The 14,685-nt window shown below is 35.3% G+C and overlaps 3 protein-coding genes across 7 annotated transcripts in view; 1 reads left to right on the top strand and 2 right to left on the bottom strand.

The window, feature by feature from the left end:
- Positions 1 to 1,302, top strand: part of LOC132276993 (alpha-aminoadipic semialdehyde synthase) — a 29,006-nt gene extending 27,704 nt beyond the window's left edge. For all 5 annotated transcript variants that reach the window (XM_059778681.1, XM_059778682.1, XM_059778678.1 and 2 more), the window contains 3 exons: positions 397 to 558; positions 646 to 715; positions 1,140 to 1,302. In XM_059778681.1, the coding sequence (XP_059634664.1) occupies positions 397 to 558; positions 646 to 715; positions 1,140 to 1,192 (285 nt within the window). In that variant the 3' untranslated portion in view covers positions 1,193 to 1,302. The remainder of the gene's footprint in view (positions 1 to 396; positions 559 to 645; positions 716 to 1,139) is intronic.
- Positions 1,303 to 3,947: 2,645 nt separating this feature from the next.
- LOC132276992 (uncharacterized) lies at positions 3,948 to 9,023 on the bottom strand. Its single transcript, XM_059778677.1, has 6 exons — positions 7,862 to 9,023; positions 7,317 to 7,414; positions 5,981 to 6,005; positions 5,067 to 5,187; positions 4,832 to 4,966; positions 3,948 to 4,489 (listed from the first exon to the last, which is right to left on the bottom strand). The coding sequence occupies exons 1-6, from the start codon at positions 8,388 to 8,390 to the stop codon at positions 4,285 to 4,287; spliced, it is 1,113 nt and encodes a 370-aa protein (XP_059634660.1). The 5' UTR covers positions 8,391 to 9,023; the 3' UTR covers positions 3,948 to 4,284.
- A 3,241-nt stretch (positions 9,024 to 12,264) lies between these two features.
- Positions 12,265 to 14,379, bottom strand: LOC132276990 (glucan endo-1,3-beta-glucosidase 5). Its single transcript, XM_059778674.1, has 2 exons — positions 13,947 to 14,379; positions 12,265 to 13,533 (listed from the first exon to the last, which is right to left on the bottom strand). The coding sequence occupies exons 1-2, from the start codon at positions 14,270 to 14,272 to the stop codon at positions 12,393 to 12,395; spliced, it is 1,467 nt and encodes a 488-aa protein (XP_059634657.1). The 5' UTR covers positions 14,273 to 14,379; the 3' UTR covers positions 12,265 to 12,392.
- Between the last annotated feature and the right edge of the window lie 306 nt (positions 14,380 to 14,685).

Raw genomic sequence — 14,685 nt, 5'->3', positions numbered from 1 at the left:
TCGCCCATTTAGTGTGTTTGTACCAGCGTACTTTTTAATGTGACCATCCGAAAGTATTCATTTTATTTGTGATACGTAATGTTAATAGCTACAACTGGCTTCGCGGGGGTGGGTAACTCATGCTTTGTACAACATTACTCGTTTTTTAGAGGAAATTCTTCCTACAACAATGCGGCTCTGAACTACATATACTGTATCCTAATTGTGTTTTATGATAATTGCATTTTGGCATGCCATCGGAAGGGCACCTTTATTGTCCTTGAACCAGCATATTTCAGCAATTGCATCTTAAAAAGGAAAAAAAAAGAAAAGAAATATAAAATGGAACATGGTCGAGTACCTTTCTGGCACCCTGTTATTGTTTTTCATTATCCAACTAGTGTGCTTTGTGGTCAGGATATGGTGCTTATGTACCATGAAGTAGAGGTTGATTTCCCGGATGGCCGACCTACAGAAAATCATCAAGCCACTCTTCTGGAATTTGGGAGTACGAAGAATGGAAAAACCACCACAGCCATGGCTTTTACTGTAGGGATTCCAGTTGCTATTGGAGCTCTGGTATCTTCTTGTTTCACATCTGTGTTCTCCAATCCAAAAGTTGAATGATTTTTGGAACCATATTTATGTTATTTCAATTTGTCTCAGCTTGTGCTTGCAAACAAGATCACTACAAAGGGCGTCTTGAGGCCCATTTATCCTGAAGTTTATCTGCCAGGTAACAACATTTTACTCATTTGGTTTTGGTTTTAGTGTTGGACAACAGATGATTATCTAATATTGAAATCTCAAGCCTCCACTTGTTTGAAGGATGGTCTTTACATGGCCTTAAGTTGGTTGAACCTAGTTCACCCATCTTTCCCACCCTTGTGTTTATAACGGTGACCTCTTTAGGTTGTCGTTCTTCCAACTACATGATATACATACAATTAACACGTCTGTATGCTGTGTCTGGTGAAAATTACTAGTTTTGTTGATTATTTCTGGGACTTCTAGGTATATCATTCATTGAATGGCAAGCCATTCTAGACATCTGTCAAGTGTTTTATAATGTTATTACTGGTATATACATACTCTCTGCATGTGTGTACCTTTAGCTTCACTTTATGTCGTGACTATTTACTATGTGTCTGGTTTTGCAGCACTAGATATTTTACAAGCTTGTGGTATCAAGTTGGTGGAGAAGATCGAGTGACTTGAATTATTCAGTATATCCCTAATTCTTTCTGTAAATGCTGGTTTCAGACCCCTGCCATATTCTAAAACCATAATCAGATCATAATAATACTTTTGTGGTTTATTGCATGCTTTATTTTTTACTGTATTTTTTATTTTTATCACAAAGTTACAATTGAAAATGTGGAGCCACAAAATCATTACTTTATTCACTGGTCTGAGAGGAAAGAGGATTTTAGAAGTACGACTCACCATCCTTCCAAACCTCTATAAAACTTTTGCAACTTATCACCAAAAAAAAATTAAAATAAATAAATAAAACTTTTGGAACATTTGAATTTCCTAGTGAGAGACTATCATGTTTTTTTGAATATTTTCAAGGTCAGGGCTGGCTTTGGCCCGACTAAGGCTATCGCCTATGGCCTCAGAATGTAAGGAGCCTCCAACCAGATGTAGCAAATCAAAATTTATAAGCCCATGAATGTTAGGCCACCAAAAAAAAAAATTTATAACCGCAGCAAAAGGCCTCAAGAATGATGGGCTACCAAAAAAACAAAAGTGTCTCACCAAATGCAGCAAAAAGGGGCCTCAAAAATAAAATAAAAAAATTAGGGCAAGCATATCACTTGAACAATTGAACCTCCTCCATCCAAATCCAAATTCTCGTTCTCTCTCTAGTCTCTCTCTCTCTCCTCTGCGAGAGCAGCAAGATTGCAAAGGTAAAAATTTAAAGTTCAAAACTCAATTCCTTGGGTCTCGCTCTCTATGACTCTGTCCTCTCAGTTCCAGTGGCAGATCCAAAGGGGGGCTTGGGTGGGTTTGAGCCCCACCCCACCTAAAATTTTTTTTTTTTTTTTTTTAAAGTATAGATATATTTAGCCCAATGTTTTGCGATGTGGGTGAAAACCAAATATTATTTACAGTTTGACATTTATGTTTTGCCTTTAATACATCTAGACCCCCCACATTTGCAAAATTTTATTTGGACACCTGTCAGACATTGTTGATTAACACTGTTAACAGAAGTATTGCATTTACTATTTTACCCTCCAAAACCTAGATTTCTTGGACCCATCATCATTCATTGATTTGACTTTTTCAAGTACTTTTCCTGCTTTCAATTGTAAAAGAATAACAAAACAATTGTAGAAATGCAAATGCAAACCAAACATGTTTTCAATACACTCGCTTTTGCTTTCGGATCAAATGGTGCATTTATTGTCTCTAGTGAATTCCATAAAAACAATCCCAATATGCATAACAAACATTAACTTACGAGTTTGAAAATGAACATAGCACCAAAATTTGAGAGAACAGACCCCTTAAGCTCATCTTCTACAGCATATGCATTCAGGGAGTGAGGCCTGTTTGATGGCACTAATAATACCAGCAAAAGCGTCAGTTTAGACGCCCTGAAAATATCACATTTGATGTACTTTGTGCAAAAGTCATCACAGTTTTGCATCAAAGTAATTTACACGGTAAAGCTTTAATTTTCATTCCAACAGTGGTGTTATGAATTCCATATTCGAAGTTGCGATGTGATTTACTCATTAAAAAGAGAATAGATGGGAACTATTATATGTCCAAGGTCCAATATTGAAGTTGTCATTTTCATTCCATTTTCCAGTAAAGAGAAGATAAAGTCTATCATGTATAAGAATGTTAATATTACATCTTGAATTCATATTTGTTAGGCCTAGTTTAATTGGAGAGAAATGGAAAGAAAAGGAACTAAGTAAAAAAATAAAAATAAAGGAGGAAAATAATATATTGTGTTTGGTATAAATTTAAAAATAAAGAAAATGGAGTTATTTGAGGGAGATACTGAGAAATGGAAAGAAAAGGAACAAAGTAAAAAAATAAAAATAAAGGAGGAAAATAATATATTGTGTTTGGTATAAATTTTTAATTAGAAATAAAGAAAATGGAGTTATTTGAGGGAGATACTGTTAAATGAGTGGTTATATATAGAGCCAATATGACCTTGGAAACTGAAGGAATGAGGAGAGAAACTGATAAATGAAAATGGTGGACAAACTGGGTATTATAAATGATTTTTCTTTTTACGATATCAGCAACAGACATCTTCTAACCGTCACATGAAGGGAAATGTTATGTGTTTGTAAAAGGAACTACTAAAGGCAAAACACATGCTCAAATTGTATTTTAAGCTATATTATTTCGGACTATATTTAGGTCTTTATTAATGAGGATCTACAATATACTGACTATTATTTAAGTCCTCATTAGTGAGGATCTAAAATATACTGACTATTGATGTAAATACTAAATTATCAAATCAAATATAGTAATTTGATTACCACCAATAATCTATCCATTTATTATTAGTTCACATCAATTATCATTATATATGAGAACCTACTATTGCTCATTTATTTCCATGTATTGACAGTTTATTTCCTATATTTTAGTCGGGAAGTACTAAAAAGATGAGAACTTGAAAAGAAGGAATGATTATTTACGAGTCTTTTATATTTTTGCAACGACTTGCTTAAGTTACAAAATGCCCCTCCAAGAATCGAATCCACCGTCTTTCAATTAAATTCAACACCAAAAATCCATATAAATTTGGGGGGGAATAAAAAAAAAGGAAAATCAAATTTCATTGCGAAATTACATTACAAAAACAAAGCTCTAACTAACAAAACCAAGATACCAAATTCAATTCCAATAGGTACCAATTTGTCTTGAGCAGTAAATTTACAAGATATTTGCAACCAAAACAAAAAGGATTTTGTAATAAGAGCAAGTTTGTAATCGTAAAATGAAATTAACTTCATAATCAAGAAGGTTCTTGTCACAATTTGACAATCCCATGGTTTCCCCTTATGGGAAACAAAAAGGAGAAAAAGAAAAAAAGGTGGAACAAACGGATGTCAGAAAATAAAATAGTAGAACAATGTAAGCTTTTGCTTTCGTATTCCTAACACTGCAAAATCCTATATAGCTGGTCTCCTTCGAGCTGCTTCCTGAAAAGACCACAATGTGTATTACATACTTTCAGCATTATGTCTGCTTTAATGGGTAGAAAAAATCAGTTTCTGGATATTGGTGGTGTCTGATGAATCTAGTTATGGGATGAATTTTTCATGAAACTATCCATGATGCTAATTGATGCTCCACTTCTTCCCAGTTATGAACCTTAGTGACCAGGGGATTTTGATCAACAGAATCTGTCTTGCACCAAGGATATGAGTTCTCATAATCAAAAAGTAGAACCTTAATTCCAACCTCGGCACACTCGATGGCATATCTTGGGTTATCGTCAATCAAAACTTTTGCTCCCAAGGACCTGCCAGAAATAGATCAGCAGGGCAACGCCTGTCATGTTTGAGTAATGATGGTAATCATGTCCAGTAATGTCCAAAATAAGTTGGGTGCATTAGAATTCTGATTGTTCCACAGTAATAACGTTCAGTGTGTTTAAAATGCATTAGGTGCATTACATACTGATGGGCTGCACAAATGACAAGCAGAAATGCACAAGGACAAATAGGATAGAGTGTATTTAAAATCCCCAACCTAATTTTGGAAGTCTGATCCGAATCAATTATCAGAACAAGATATGGCATGCAATATATTTGGAGCCGTAAAAGCATCCAAACAAAAATTGATAAAAGATCACAGGCATTACCTGCAAATGTCTGATTTAGGTCTAGACTGTCCGTCTAAAGCAAAGTGATTGCCAAAGTGAATCTCTTGAAACAGTCCCGGATAATGCTTCTCAATCCACTCAAGTGTGTGGTCTTTGATTGCATTCTGCCGGGACCTATAAAAAAAAAGGGGTAGAAGAATTGCCTGATCAATTATTCAGTGTACAGGTTAAATAAATATGTAAATTCAGAACATGTATAGCTAAGTATACGTACGTCACTATTGATAAATTACAAAATCTTGATAACTTTTGAAGAGCCTGCCGTGCACCAGGAATAGGATGGATCCCCGTCTTGAAATAAGATGTCTTAAAGAATTCATGAACACGGATATCAGCTGTCACAAGAAGAATTGCAAAGTATTGATCCAATCCATTATTCACATCCACAGAATAGTTGTATTGTGTGTGCTAGTAGCATATTGATAGCTAAATAGGATTGTCTTGTAATGGAGATATATCTAGGTATACGAAATATAAGAATCAACAATCTGCATTACATACAACTGCTACCCAAAAAGACAAGTCATCCCAATGCCAAAACAAATTTCTTTAGTAGCGATACATCTCCACAATAAAAGTCCTCCCATCCATTTTAACATGTTCAATCTAAAGTTTAGTGATAGAAAAAATAGCCGAGAGTAGACATACAAGCAGGAAAAGCAAGAACCTGGAGTCCTGGACACTAGAAAGCCTTTCAAATACTAGTTCTAACTTTTTAAAGGTGAACTTAGAAATATCAAGAAAAAACCCAACACCATTTCTTTCTTAAATGCAAGATTCATGGTTGATTGACTGATAAAGATCATTGCTAACAAATCCAGGAAGATTTGGCAAGTGTTCCTCCGTTTTGACTAAGTAACAGATAGCTGAAACACCAAAAATGAATGATTTGCCTTAACCTTCAGCTAGGATGTCTAAGAAACAGAAAATGCTTCAATCTTTCGCTAATAAGATTCAAATGAACAAATAATGTTACTGGCATTAAAGATTTTCATGTTCCCAAAGCAGGCTTTTCAAATTGTTTACATGATTGCATATGTTAAAAAGATAAATGACTTGTTGCTCCATGAAGGTAAAAATTATATTGTGACAAAAATCAGTCAAAGCAAAGCAGAGATCTGGTAATACCTTCATCACGGGAACAGTTCCAGATCTGTAACAGAAATACGACATGCGTCAGAATGCATATATACAAAGTCCATACATGTACCCAATGACACAAACCAATAAAAGAAAATGTAATACAAACGTTGACCATGCCAACAAATATGGCACCCTAACCTATGGCCAAAAATATAGAACACGTACAAGAAGAGATAATAAATGGTGTGCCTATCTATGCAGAAAAATTCTTCCACGGATGAATGGTGCACTGGACACTTGTTGACATGATAACCACATCAATGCAAAGACCAACATCTGTTTTGACATGTAAGATAGTGGCCACCCTTTCTATATTCAAAATGGATCCTAATAACGCGTGTTATTTCATGCTGGAAATAATTATAATTTATCTAATCATTATTTTCAATTTATGGCCATTTCATATACAACAAACTCATAAGCACTCAAATATATGTATAAATGATTATATGTTCACACAAGTTCATTATAGCAAATGCACAAACACACTACATATATAAAACAAAACTTGTTTCCTCCACATTTCTTAGGTTGTACCAGAGATCACAGGTCAAATCCCACTTCTAGCAGGGTCGAGGTGCTTTCATGGGTGGAGGGATTACCCCATGATATGCAGCACAAGTTGTCATCATTGAAATAAAATAAAATAAAAAATTGGACAGACACAGAGTCAGTCTTCTGTCTCTAGGTGTCAGAAAGTTTCCATTTTCGAAAAACTATATTTGACCAGTGTCTCCAAATTTCATACGCTATAAACAAAACCCAAGTACCCAACCTTACACAGTTCCAAGTTAGACAGTGGTTCCCCATCCTTGCTGCCCCTACAGTTACTTGGGTCTATTGGGCTTGGCTTCAGACCAGCTTAAGTTGCATTGCTGCAGACTCAACACCAGGGTTTAATGTCTCAAGCATATGTATCCCCAACAAGAAAAATTTATCATACTGATTAAAATTCCTAAGACCGATCAATCTGCAAAGTGAAGTTTGTTATAGCCCTAACAATTTAATTAATGCTTTTCCAATGTATTAAAGTAGCTTGTTCTTCATTCAACCATAAAATTAGGTGGTTCAATAAAGAGTAAATTCGAATTCATGCCAATTTTCCTTGTCTCTTCAAGAAGTTTGCAAAGAAAAAGAGAAGAAAATGCATAGTAAACGTGAGCAGATATAGAAACAAATTCCATTCATAGTGGCATTGATGCACAACTTAACATATCATATACTAGTAAGGTTTAAGAAGACCATAAAGCAATTGCAACATTATTTACTCTCTGCTTGTTCTTACTAACACAAGATCCCTTGAAATTCTAACAAATAATACCTTAAAGAACTCGTAGACATGGTACTCTGAGACTGAGTGATTCAAAGAGTAACGATCTGCAATGAATCGGTTCAGAGCTGATACAAAGTTTCCAAGAACTGAGAACGAAAGAAACAGAAGAAATATGCATCAGCACAACAATCAAAGCAAGCTTGAATAGAGAATTAAAGATTACTGCACAAGCAGTTTATAATTATCATAGGATCAGACCCATAAGTAGTCACACATCCCCGGAAAATAGTAATTTTATGAAGTGAAATAAAGAAGTAAGTAACAAGCAATCCACCCAAAAAATTAGTAAATGGTTCAATTCTTGATGAAAATAGCATCCCAAATCCCCAAAAGAAAAAAAATAATGGTGACCGTTTCTATTTTGCTAATGTTGGTGTAGGCTTATTCTTTGCACACATATTGATTATTGACCAAGTAACAGTGAGGAATTAATTAATTCCACACACAACTTTACTACATAATGGCTTCTACATGTAGATGCAAAACTGGGGGAGTTCAATATATATGTGTATATATAAGGGTTAGAGAAATACCCTCATCAACATCAACAGCAACAACAAATTTTTCAGGCAATTGTTGTGGTGGGAATCCAATGGGGCTTCGCCCGTGATATGCACCACCGCGACCGTTCAACAATCCAGCACCGGATCCGTGTTCAAGAAGATGGTCGGTGTCAGGACCGCGAACCAGCTGTGGCAGGCTTGGAACAAAAGCCCGAGTCTTCTGAAACGCATTAGCACCGTTAGTAGTAGTATTATCATCAACCCCTTTACGACTGTCAGAGCAACCCTTGAGAATCAACCCATTGATTTGTCTTCCATTTTTCCGCAACAAACCACCATTACCCACCAACGACCACACCTTTCCGACAGACGAAGACCGCTCAATTGTGTTGAAAAAAGCTTGCTGGTGGTGGCGGTGAAGGTATAATTCCTTGGAGAATAACGGGTCTAGGGAGGCGGTGGGTGCCATAAATCGACAACCCCAGTGACGGTGGTGGTGGTGGTGGTTCTGATGGAACAATGAGGTTAGTAAGGAAACGCTTTTTTGCCTCTTTATCATAACGATCTTTCTCCAACTAGTCCCAGCATCTAACACAATCTTTCCATATATAACTATATATATTTATATCTATATCTATATATATCTAAAAACCTAGCTTCCAAAATAGAATTGGAAAAAAGGAACAAAATATTAGGAATGCAATTGAACAGGGTATGATCTATGATATGGTGTGATAAACCCCACCTCCAACTACAACTCCATTTCACAGAAATTGAAACGAGATTGAAACAACCAACGACAATAACAAGAAGGATTTGAAGAGGAAATCGAATATACGAATTTCAAGATTATAAAATATGGATATATCTAACCGAATGAGCAGTGAAGTAGATCATACTCGCCTTATAAAAAAAAACAACTGATTAATTAATCAATTAAGAATTTTTAAAAAATAGAAAGATATTCGCAGCCCTAAATAGTGTAAGTTGAGCACAACCGGAAAGAATAGAGACGGAGATACAAATTTAAGGTAAAATAAATATAAGAATGCCGTCAATATATATACATACATATATAGAGAGAGGGATCGGAGAGATGCCAGTCAAAAAGTTGCAGAAGATACCAAGACGTACATTATTTAGGAGTGTATTGAAATAGTGGAGGAAAAAAGTAGAAGAATCTATGGTCCGCTTAATTTTTCTGGTTCATAATTTATTTATTTATTGGCCGAAGCGAATATTTTGCCTTCATTTCCGATTTTAGTTTAAAATCACGTGTTGTATTCCTTTACTTTTCTGGGGTCCTCGGGATGTCAATTCCTGTCCCTTTCTACTCTTAATTTTTTTATTTTTTTATTTTTAGTTAATAATTTATTTTTTAAAAATAGTAAAAGTGAGTTTGTTGGTGGCCACTTTGTCTCTAGACCTACACTTATTAAAAAAATTACCCTTTTTTTTTTTTTTTTTAAAGTAAAAATAAATAATAATGTTGTTATCACTCAAAGCGCGAAACTACCATAAATAATACTACTTCAGAGCATGTCTACATTCATTCTCAAACTTCAGATAAAAGGAGGAATCAAATAAGTGAATATGTTGTATTTGGGAGCATGGATAAGTTTCTGAGATTAAAAATTACAAAGAAGAATTATTTTAAAGTTTAAATTAATTTTTTTCCATTATAATTCCACTATGGATATTCAATACTTACAAACTTACAAACCCAACACATATATTTTCAAGATTTACTCCCTAGGGCATCTCTAATAGGCTCTCAGAATTTGAACATCAACATTTTTCAATAACCACATCGGCATTTTTCATAACCATGTCAGCATTTTAGAGTCTTCAAATTTTAGCTATCGAATATATTCCAATAGTGCATTTTTGCTCTCCAAAAATATTAATATTTTAATATTTTTTAAATTTTTAATAAATTTTATTTTTTAACTTTTTCCTAACGACTATATTTTTAAAACGATTATATCATACAAAAAATTTAAACAATATAATATTTATTATTAAAAATAATACAATACGACATAAATTTAAACAATACAATAAAAATAAAATACAATACAATACAACATGAATTAAAAACATAACAACTAGGAAAAACAGAACAATCATATGGAATGCTTGAGATAATCTTATGAAAAGCTTGAATTACCACGTGCGCATATAGATGCTAATATTTTATTTTGGCGTTCAATTAGCCATACTTTCCCAACTTATGTTGGCATCGATTCTGGATCTTTTTGCATGATTAACATCTTTTTAGCTCTTTGTTTGTTTTTAATCTCTCTTAGTTTGCTTTGAAGTTTGAATTATCTGATTTTTTCTTTATCTGCTTTGCGTGCCCCTCGTGCAATTTGAGCGGCCTCAAGAGTTTCAGATTGTCTTTGATAAAGGGCTGTTGCATGATCGAATTTGCTAATGAAATCATTCTGACTTTCAGATTGTCTTTTATCCTTATTTCGCCTCTGCTTCGCTGTTTTTCGTTCTTCTGGTCGCTGACATTCTTCAACATCCGTCGAATCATTTTCGCTTATGTGCGTCGATCCTTCAACCGAACTTGGTGTCGTTGCTGCATTACTTGATGGAGTAGATGGGTTTGAGTGACCAATATGCTTACTATCATCAATGTGGGTTCCACCCCTCTTATTCGGCTGTGTGTTTTTTTTTTTGAATGTCAATTCTTTTTGACAATGTAAATGCCACTTATTGTTGTTCTTCAAAATGTTCCACCAACTGTCAAACTTAAATTTGGTGTTATTTTGACGAACAAACAATTCTTTGGCTGCTATCATCTAAAGAAATAAAAATTAATAATTATTAGAAGACAAATCTTTAAAATATCTACCAATTAAATTTAATATAATAAATAACTTACCTTGTACTCATTGACTTGCCTACTGGGGTAATTCTTTTCGATCTGGGCCATGCATCCAGAAAAATTGGTAATCATTTGTTGCATGAAGAATCAACGATTCAAGCAGGCGATATGATTTCTTTTAGGTGTACTAGCACCACTAACGTGTTGCTCAAAACTTTCTTGAATTCAGATCCATAACACTATCTTTTGTTGGTCTGAACCGATGACCACATTAGTGTTAATGGTCATCCACGCATAACATAAAGCCTCATCTTCAACAGTGGACCAATTAGGAGGCCGAATAACCCTTTGCTTTCTGGGAGGTTGAGAGTTACTTGATTATGGCACTTCAGTAGGAATGTTAAAAACTTGAGAAGGTTGATGAAATGAAAATTGAGATTCTTCTCCAACAAATAAGAAGGGATCAAAATTATCATTTGATTGGTTGAATTGGGTGTTGTAATTGTAATATGGTGGTGTAGGATCCATGGAATTGAATTTGAGTAAAAAATATAACTAAAAGATTGAGAAAATGATTTAATGGTTATAGTTGTAGGTTGAAAACTAGAGAAGATGGGTTGGATATGAGATGAATAATAATAGGGGTTGATGCATTTATAGAGAAAAAATGAAACTTTTTTTTTTTTTAATAAATAAATATATAATTATTTAAAAAATTCAAAAAATTAGTTTTTGTGCCAATATAGCTGTTAAGGCACTGTTTGGGTTAGCCAAACAGTGCCTAAAAATGGCTATATGTCAGAAGGAATATTTTTAAAAGTAATTTTTTTTAAAAAAAATCATTTTTCTCTATTTTTTAATAACTTTTTTTTTGTCCAAAAAAGCCTTTAACAGCTCTTTGGCTTAATTATTTTGAGGAAAAAAAGAGAGATCAAAACAAACCAAAAATCTGTTTTTTTCCTTCTTTTTTTTTTTTTCAAGCAAACAGAGTTTTGGGAACAGTGGTTTGGGCTAAAACACTGCTCTGGCCCAGAATAAAAAATTTAAAACAAAATTGATGTGGGCCCGTATGGCAGGCCCGCGCCTCGCCAAGAGGGTTGCGAAAAACCGCGACCCATTACGTGACCCAACCTGTGGGGCCCAAATTTTGGCGATGCCATTGGAGGCGTCCAATAGCAAGACTACCCAGAATCACTTTTTCTGGACCACATTGGAGCTGCTCTTAATAAGTCAATTTGATTCCAAAATTCTAAGATATCTTTATTAATTTAAGAAAATTTTACGCACCTAGGATAACTATTACTTTCAACTAAAAATTTGAATTCTTACAGTAATTTTTTTTTGGAAAGTAATTCTTAAGAGTAAAATAATTCATTCACTATCAGAGAAGAAAACAAGTTAAATTTTCAGTTGGAAAGTAGTTGTAGTAAAATGTAATGAATTGAGATGGATGGGAGATGCCTGTCTAAAACAACTCGGAATTTTGCCAGCAAATAGTGGTGAGTAGAAAGGAAAAGGCAATTGCCAACTACTGGGAAAGGCAGCTAGTTTTAATCAAGCATTAGCTGAATCAAATAATTTTGAACACACACAAAAAAAAAAAAAGAAAAAGAAAAATCCTTTAATTCGTGCATAATGTCTACTAAAATATCTGTACAGGAAGGTGATTGATCAATTCCCAGTCCAGTGCTGGTTTGACATGAAGGTTTACAGAGCCAGCACAGCTCATAAAACACTACAAATGATCAATGCAAACACAGCGGCAACCGCAATAACAGAGTCCAGCTTTCTTCCAGCAGCCGACGAAGTGGTCGGTTTTCGAGTCTGCTCATGCTTTCCGAGGTCAATCATGATCCCAAATCGACACGTCCCATTTCCTGGAGTTGGATCAATAGTGGTGATGACACCCAAGTTAGAGAAATTGCAAGATCCTTTCTGTTGATTCATGGTCTGATAATACGCGTTAAAAGCATATGAAGCATTGGTCCTAACATCAAGACCACCACAAGTCGACCCTTGTCCAAGACTAGTGCAATCTGCATAAGTACATGCAGTGTTGATGCTCTCTGGCAAATTGGGGTCCAAAATATTAGCTCCAGGAGCCATTACACACCATTGTCTAGCCAGATACCTCACCCCTTTCGCCGCCACAAGACTTCGATTATTACCCAAATTCAGAGGGTACTTGATTGCTCCATCAAAGTAAAAGACGCCCCAATGCCTCTCAAAATTTCCAGGATCAATGCTCTTGGCATCCTCATCAATGAGACCAAAAAAATAAATGTCAGGTGGGGTTGACCTTTTTGGGGTACCCTGTCCTTGAATTATACGGTTGATTAGACCTTGATTGAACTTACGAGCATACTGCAAGTTTGCATTAGGATCACCATCACTTGGCCACCCAACTTCTCCTATGATGACAGGCATTGATGGGAAGCCATTTTTTTCTAGAGCCCAAATGAGTGTGTCGTAGTTGGCGTCGAAAACATTGGTGTAGGAGATTGGGCCGTCAACAACAGGGGAAGAGGTGCCCGAGAAGAAGGCAAAGTCAATGGGGAAATGGGTGTCTGCATATAGACTGAGGAATGGGTAGATGTTGATGGTGAGGGGAGAACCACTGTCACTTAGGAATTTGATGATAGAGATCATGAGAGTCCGGATATCGGATCGGAAATCACCGCCTGAGGGCAAGCTGCTGTTGTCGGACTGGTACACGTCAGCGTTTAACGGGACGGTGACCTTCACCTGCCGGCCTAAACCGGCTTTGATCAGGGCAGCTTGAATGTTCTTGAGTGCCGGAAATGTTGTTTGTAGGAACTTGTCTTTGTAGGTCTTTAGGAAAGGTTCATTGCCAACTGCCACATACCTGAAATTTAAAATTTTAAAAAGCCTATTTTGTCAACTTACCAATTTTTTTAAAACTACTTGAATTGACTAACAAGTTCTCCGAACTAATTACAAAAAGAACAATAATCTCAATATAGAATGCACTGTGTTGTTTGGAAGCTTATCAACATGCAAAAAAGTAAAGTGGTTGTAAATTGGTCCATTAAACAGCATATATAGCATGTTGTTTGTTGCTTAAGTAGTGCTCTTCTTTTGTGTGGAAGGGTTGTTTTGTACAAGTTTTGTGGATTAGTCAAGGACAAAGCCCCGGACACCCAGATTTAAAAAATAATAATAATAAATATTGCTCTTCTAATTGTTGCTTGTGATGCTTTAAAAAAAAAAAAAAAAAATGTTGCTTATGAATTAATTAAGAAAGAAGAAATGACTGACCTTATATCAACCCCACTCTTGGATATATAGGAGGAAACATTTTGGGACACCCATTGTTCAGCAGCACCAACACTATTTGCAAGTGGTGCTAAGAACTCATTGGGTATTCCAAGCATAACCTGGATACCAGAATTGCCAAGAGCCTTCAATGGTCCGGCCTCGGCTTCAAAGAGCTTCACTTTGTCGACGCCATTCTCCTTCATCAACTTCACCACTATGTTGGGTGAGAGAGGATGCGTTGAGCGCGTTCCCCAGTTGAATGCCAAGCCTGCTACAGCTAAACCTTTACAAAGTATGAAGAACAAAAAGAACCTAAACAAATCCATGTGTTTTTCTTAATTGGTTTGTGTCTTTTACATGTCCAATATTTTCTCCAACTCTGTCACTAGCTATGTATATGTATATGATGAATTGAGTTGTTTGAATATAATGGAAAGAGGAATGTCCTGAAAGGAAGGGGAAGGAACTAACTAAAATTCAGCAAGGAACTAGATTCTAAGAGGTAGCCCATCAACAAAATCAATTTATTTTATATATATATGCAGAGAGAGAGAGAGAGAATCTGTGAAGAAAGGAATATGGTGAACTTGTTGAGGAGTAATTGTGATGATATATGCTTTGACCAAAAACCCATACAGAAGGAATGCACCTTTTCCAAACCTGGATCTTTCTCCAGACTCGTAAAAAGTTGCGAGGAAAGTTTTAAGATTTGGTTAGCTTTATGAAAAATGATTCCATT

Source organism: Cornus florida, unplaced genomic scaffold (genome assembly GCF_030987335.1).
Source record: "Cornus florida cultivar Cherokee Brave unplaced genomic scaffold, ASM3098733v1 CherokeeBrave_3.0.0_Hap2_Chr10, whole genome shotgun sequence".
Taxonomy (NCBI): Eukaryota; Viridiplantae; Streptophyta; class Magnoliopsida; order Cornales; family Cornaceae; genus Cornus; species Cornus florida.
The sequence above is the reverse complement of the archived record's forward strand: the minus strand, read 5'-3'. Positions and strand labels throughout refer to the sequence as shown.

What these genes read in the sequence shown, in the direction of transcription:
- LOC132276992 (XM_059778677.1), bottom strand. Translation starts at nt 8,390, where the DNA reads ATGATAAAGAGGCAAAAAAGCGTTTCCTTACTAACCTCATTGTTCCAT. An exon ending in GAACTGTTCCCGTGATGAAG is followed by an intron (nt 5,188 to 5,980) that starts GTATTACCAGAT and finishes TTCTTGTGACAG; the next exon opens with CTGATATCCGTGTTCATGAA. An exon ending in TGTAATTTATCAATAGTGAC is followed by an intron (nt 4,967 to 5,066) that starts GTACGTATACTT and finishes TTTTTTTTATAG; the next exon opens with GTCCCGGCAGAATGCAATCA.
- LOC132276990 (XM_059778674.1), bottom strand. Translation starts at nt 14,272, where the DNA reads ATGGATTTGTTTAGGTTCTTTTTGTTCTTCATACTTTGTAAAGGTTTA. An exon ending in AAGAGTGGGGTTGATATAAG is followed by an intron (nt 13,534 to 13,946) that starts GTCAGTCATTTC and finishes TTTAAATTTCAG; the next exon opens with GTATGTGGCAGTTGGCAATG.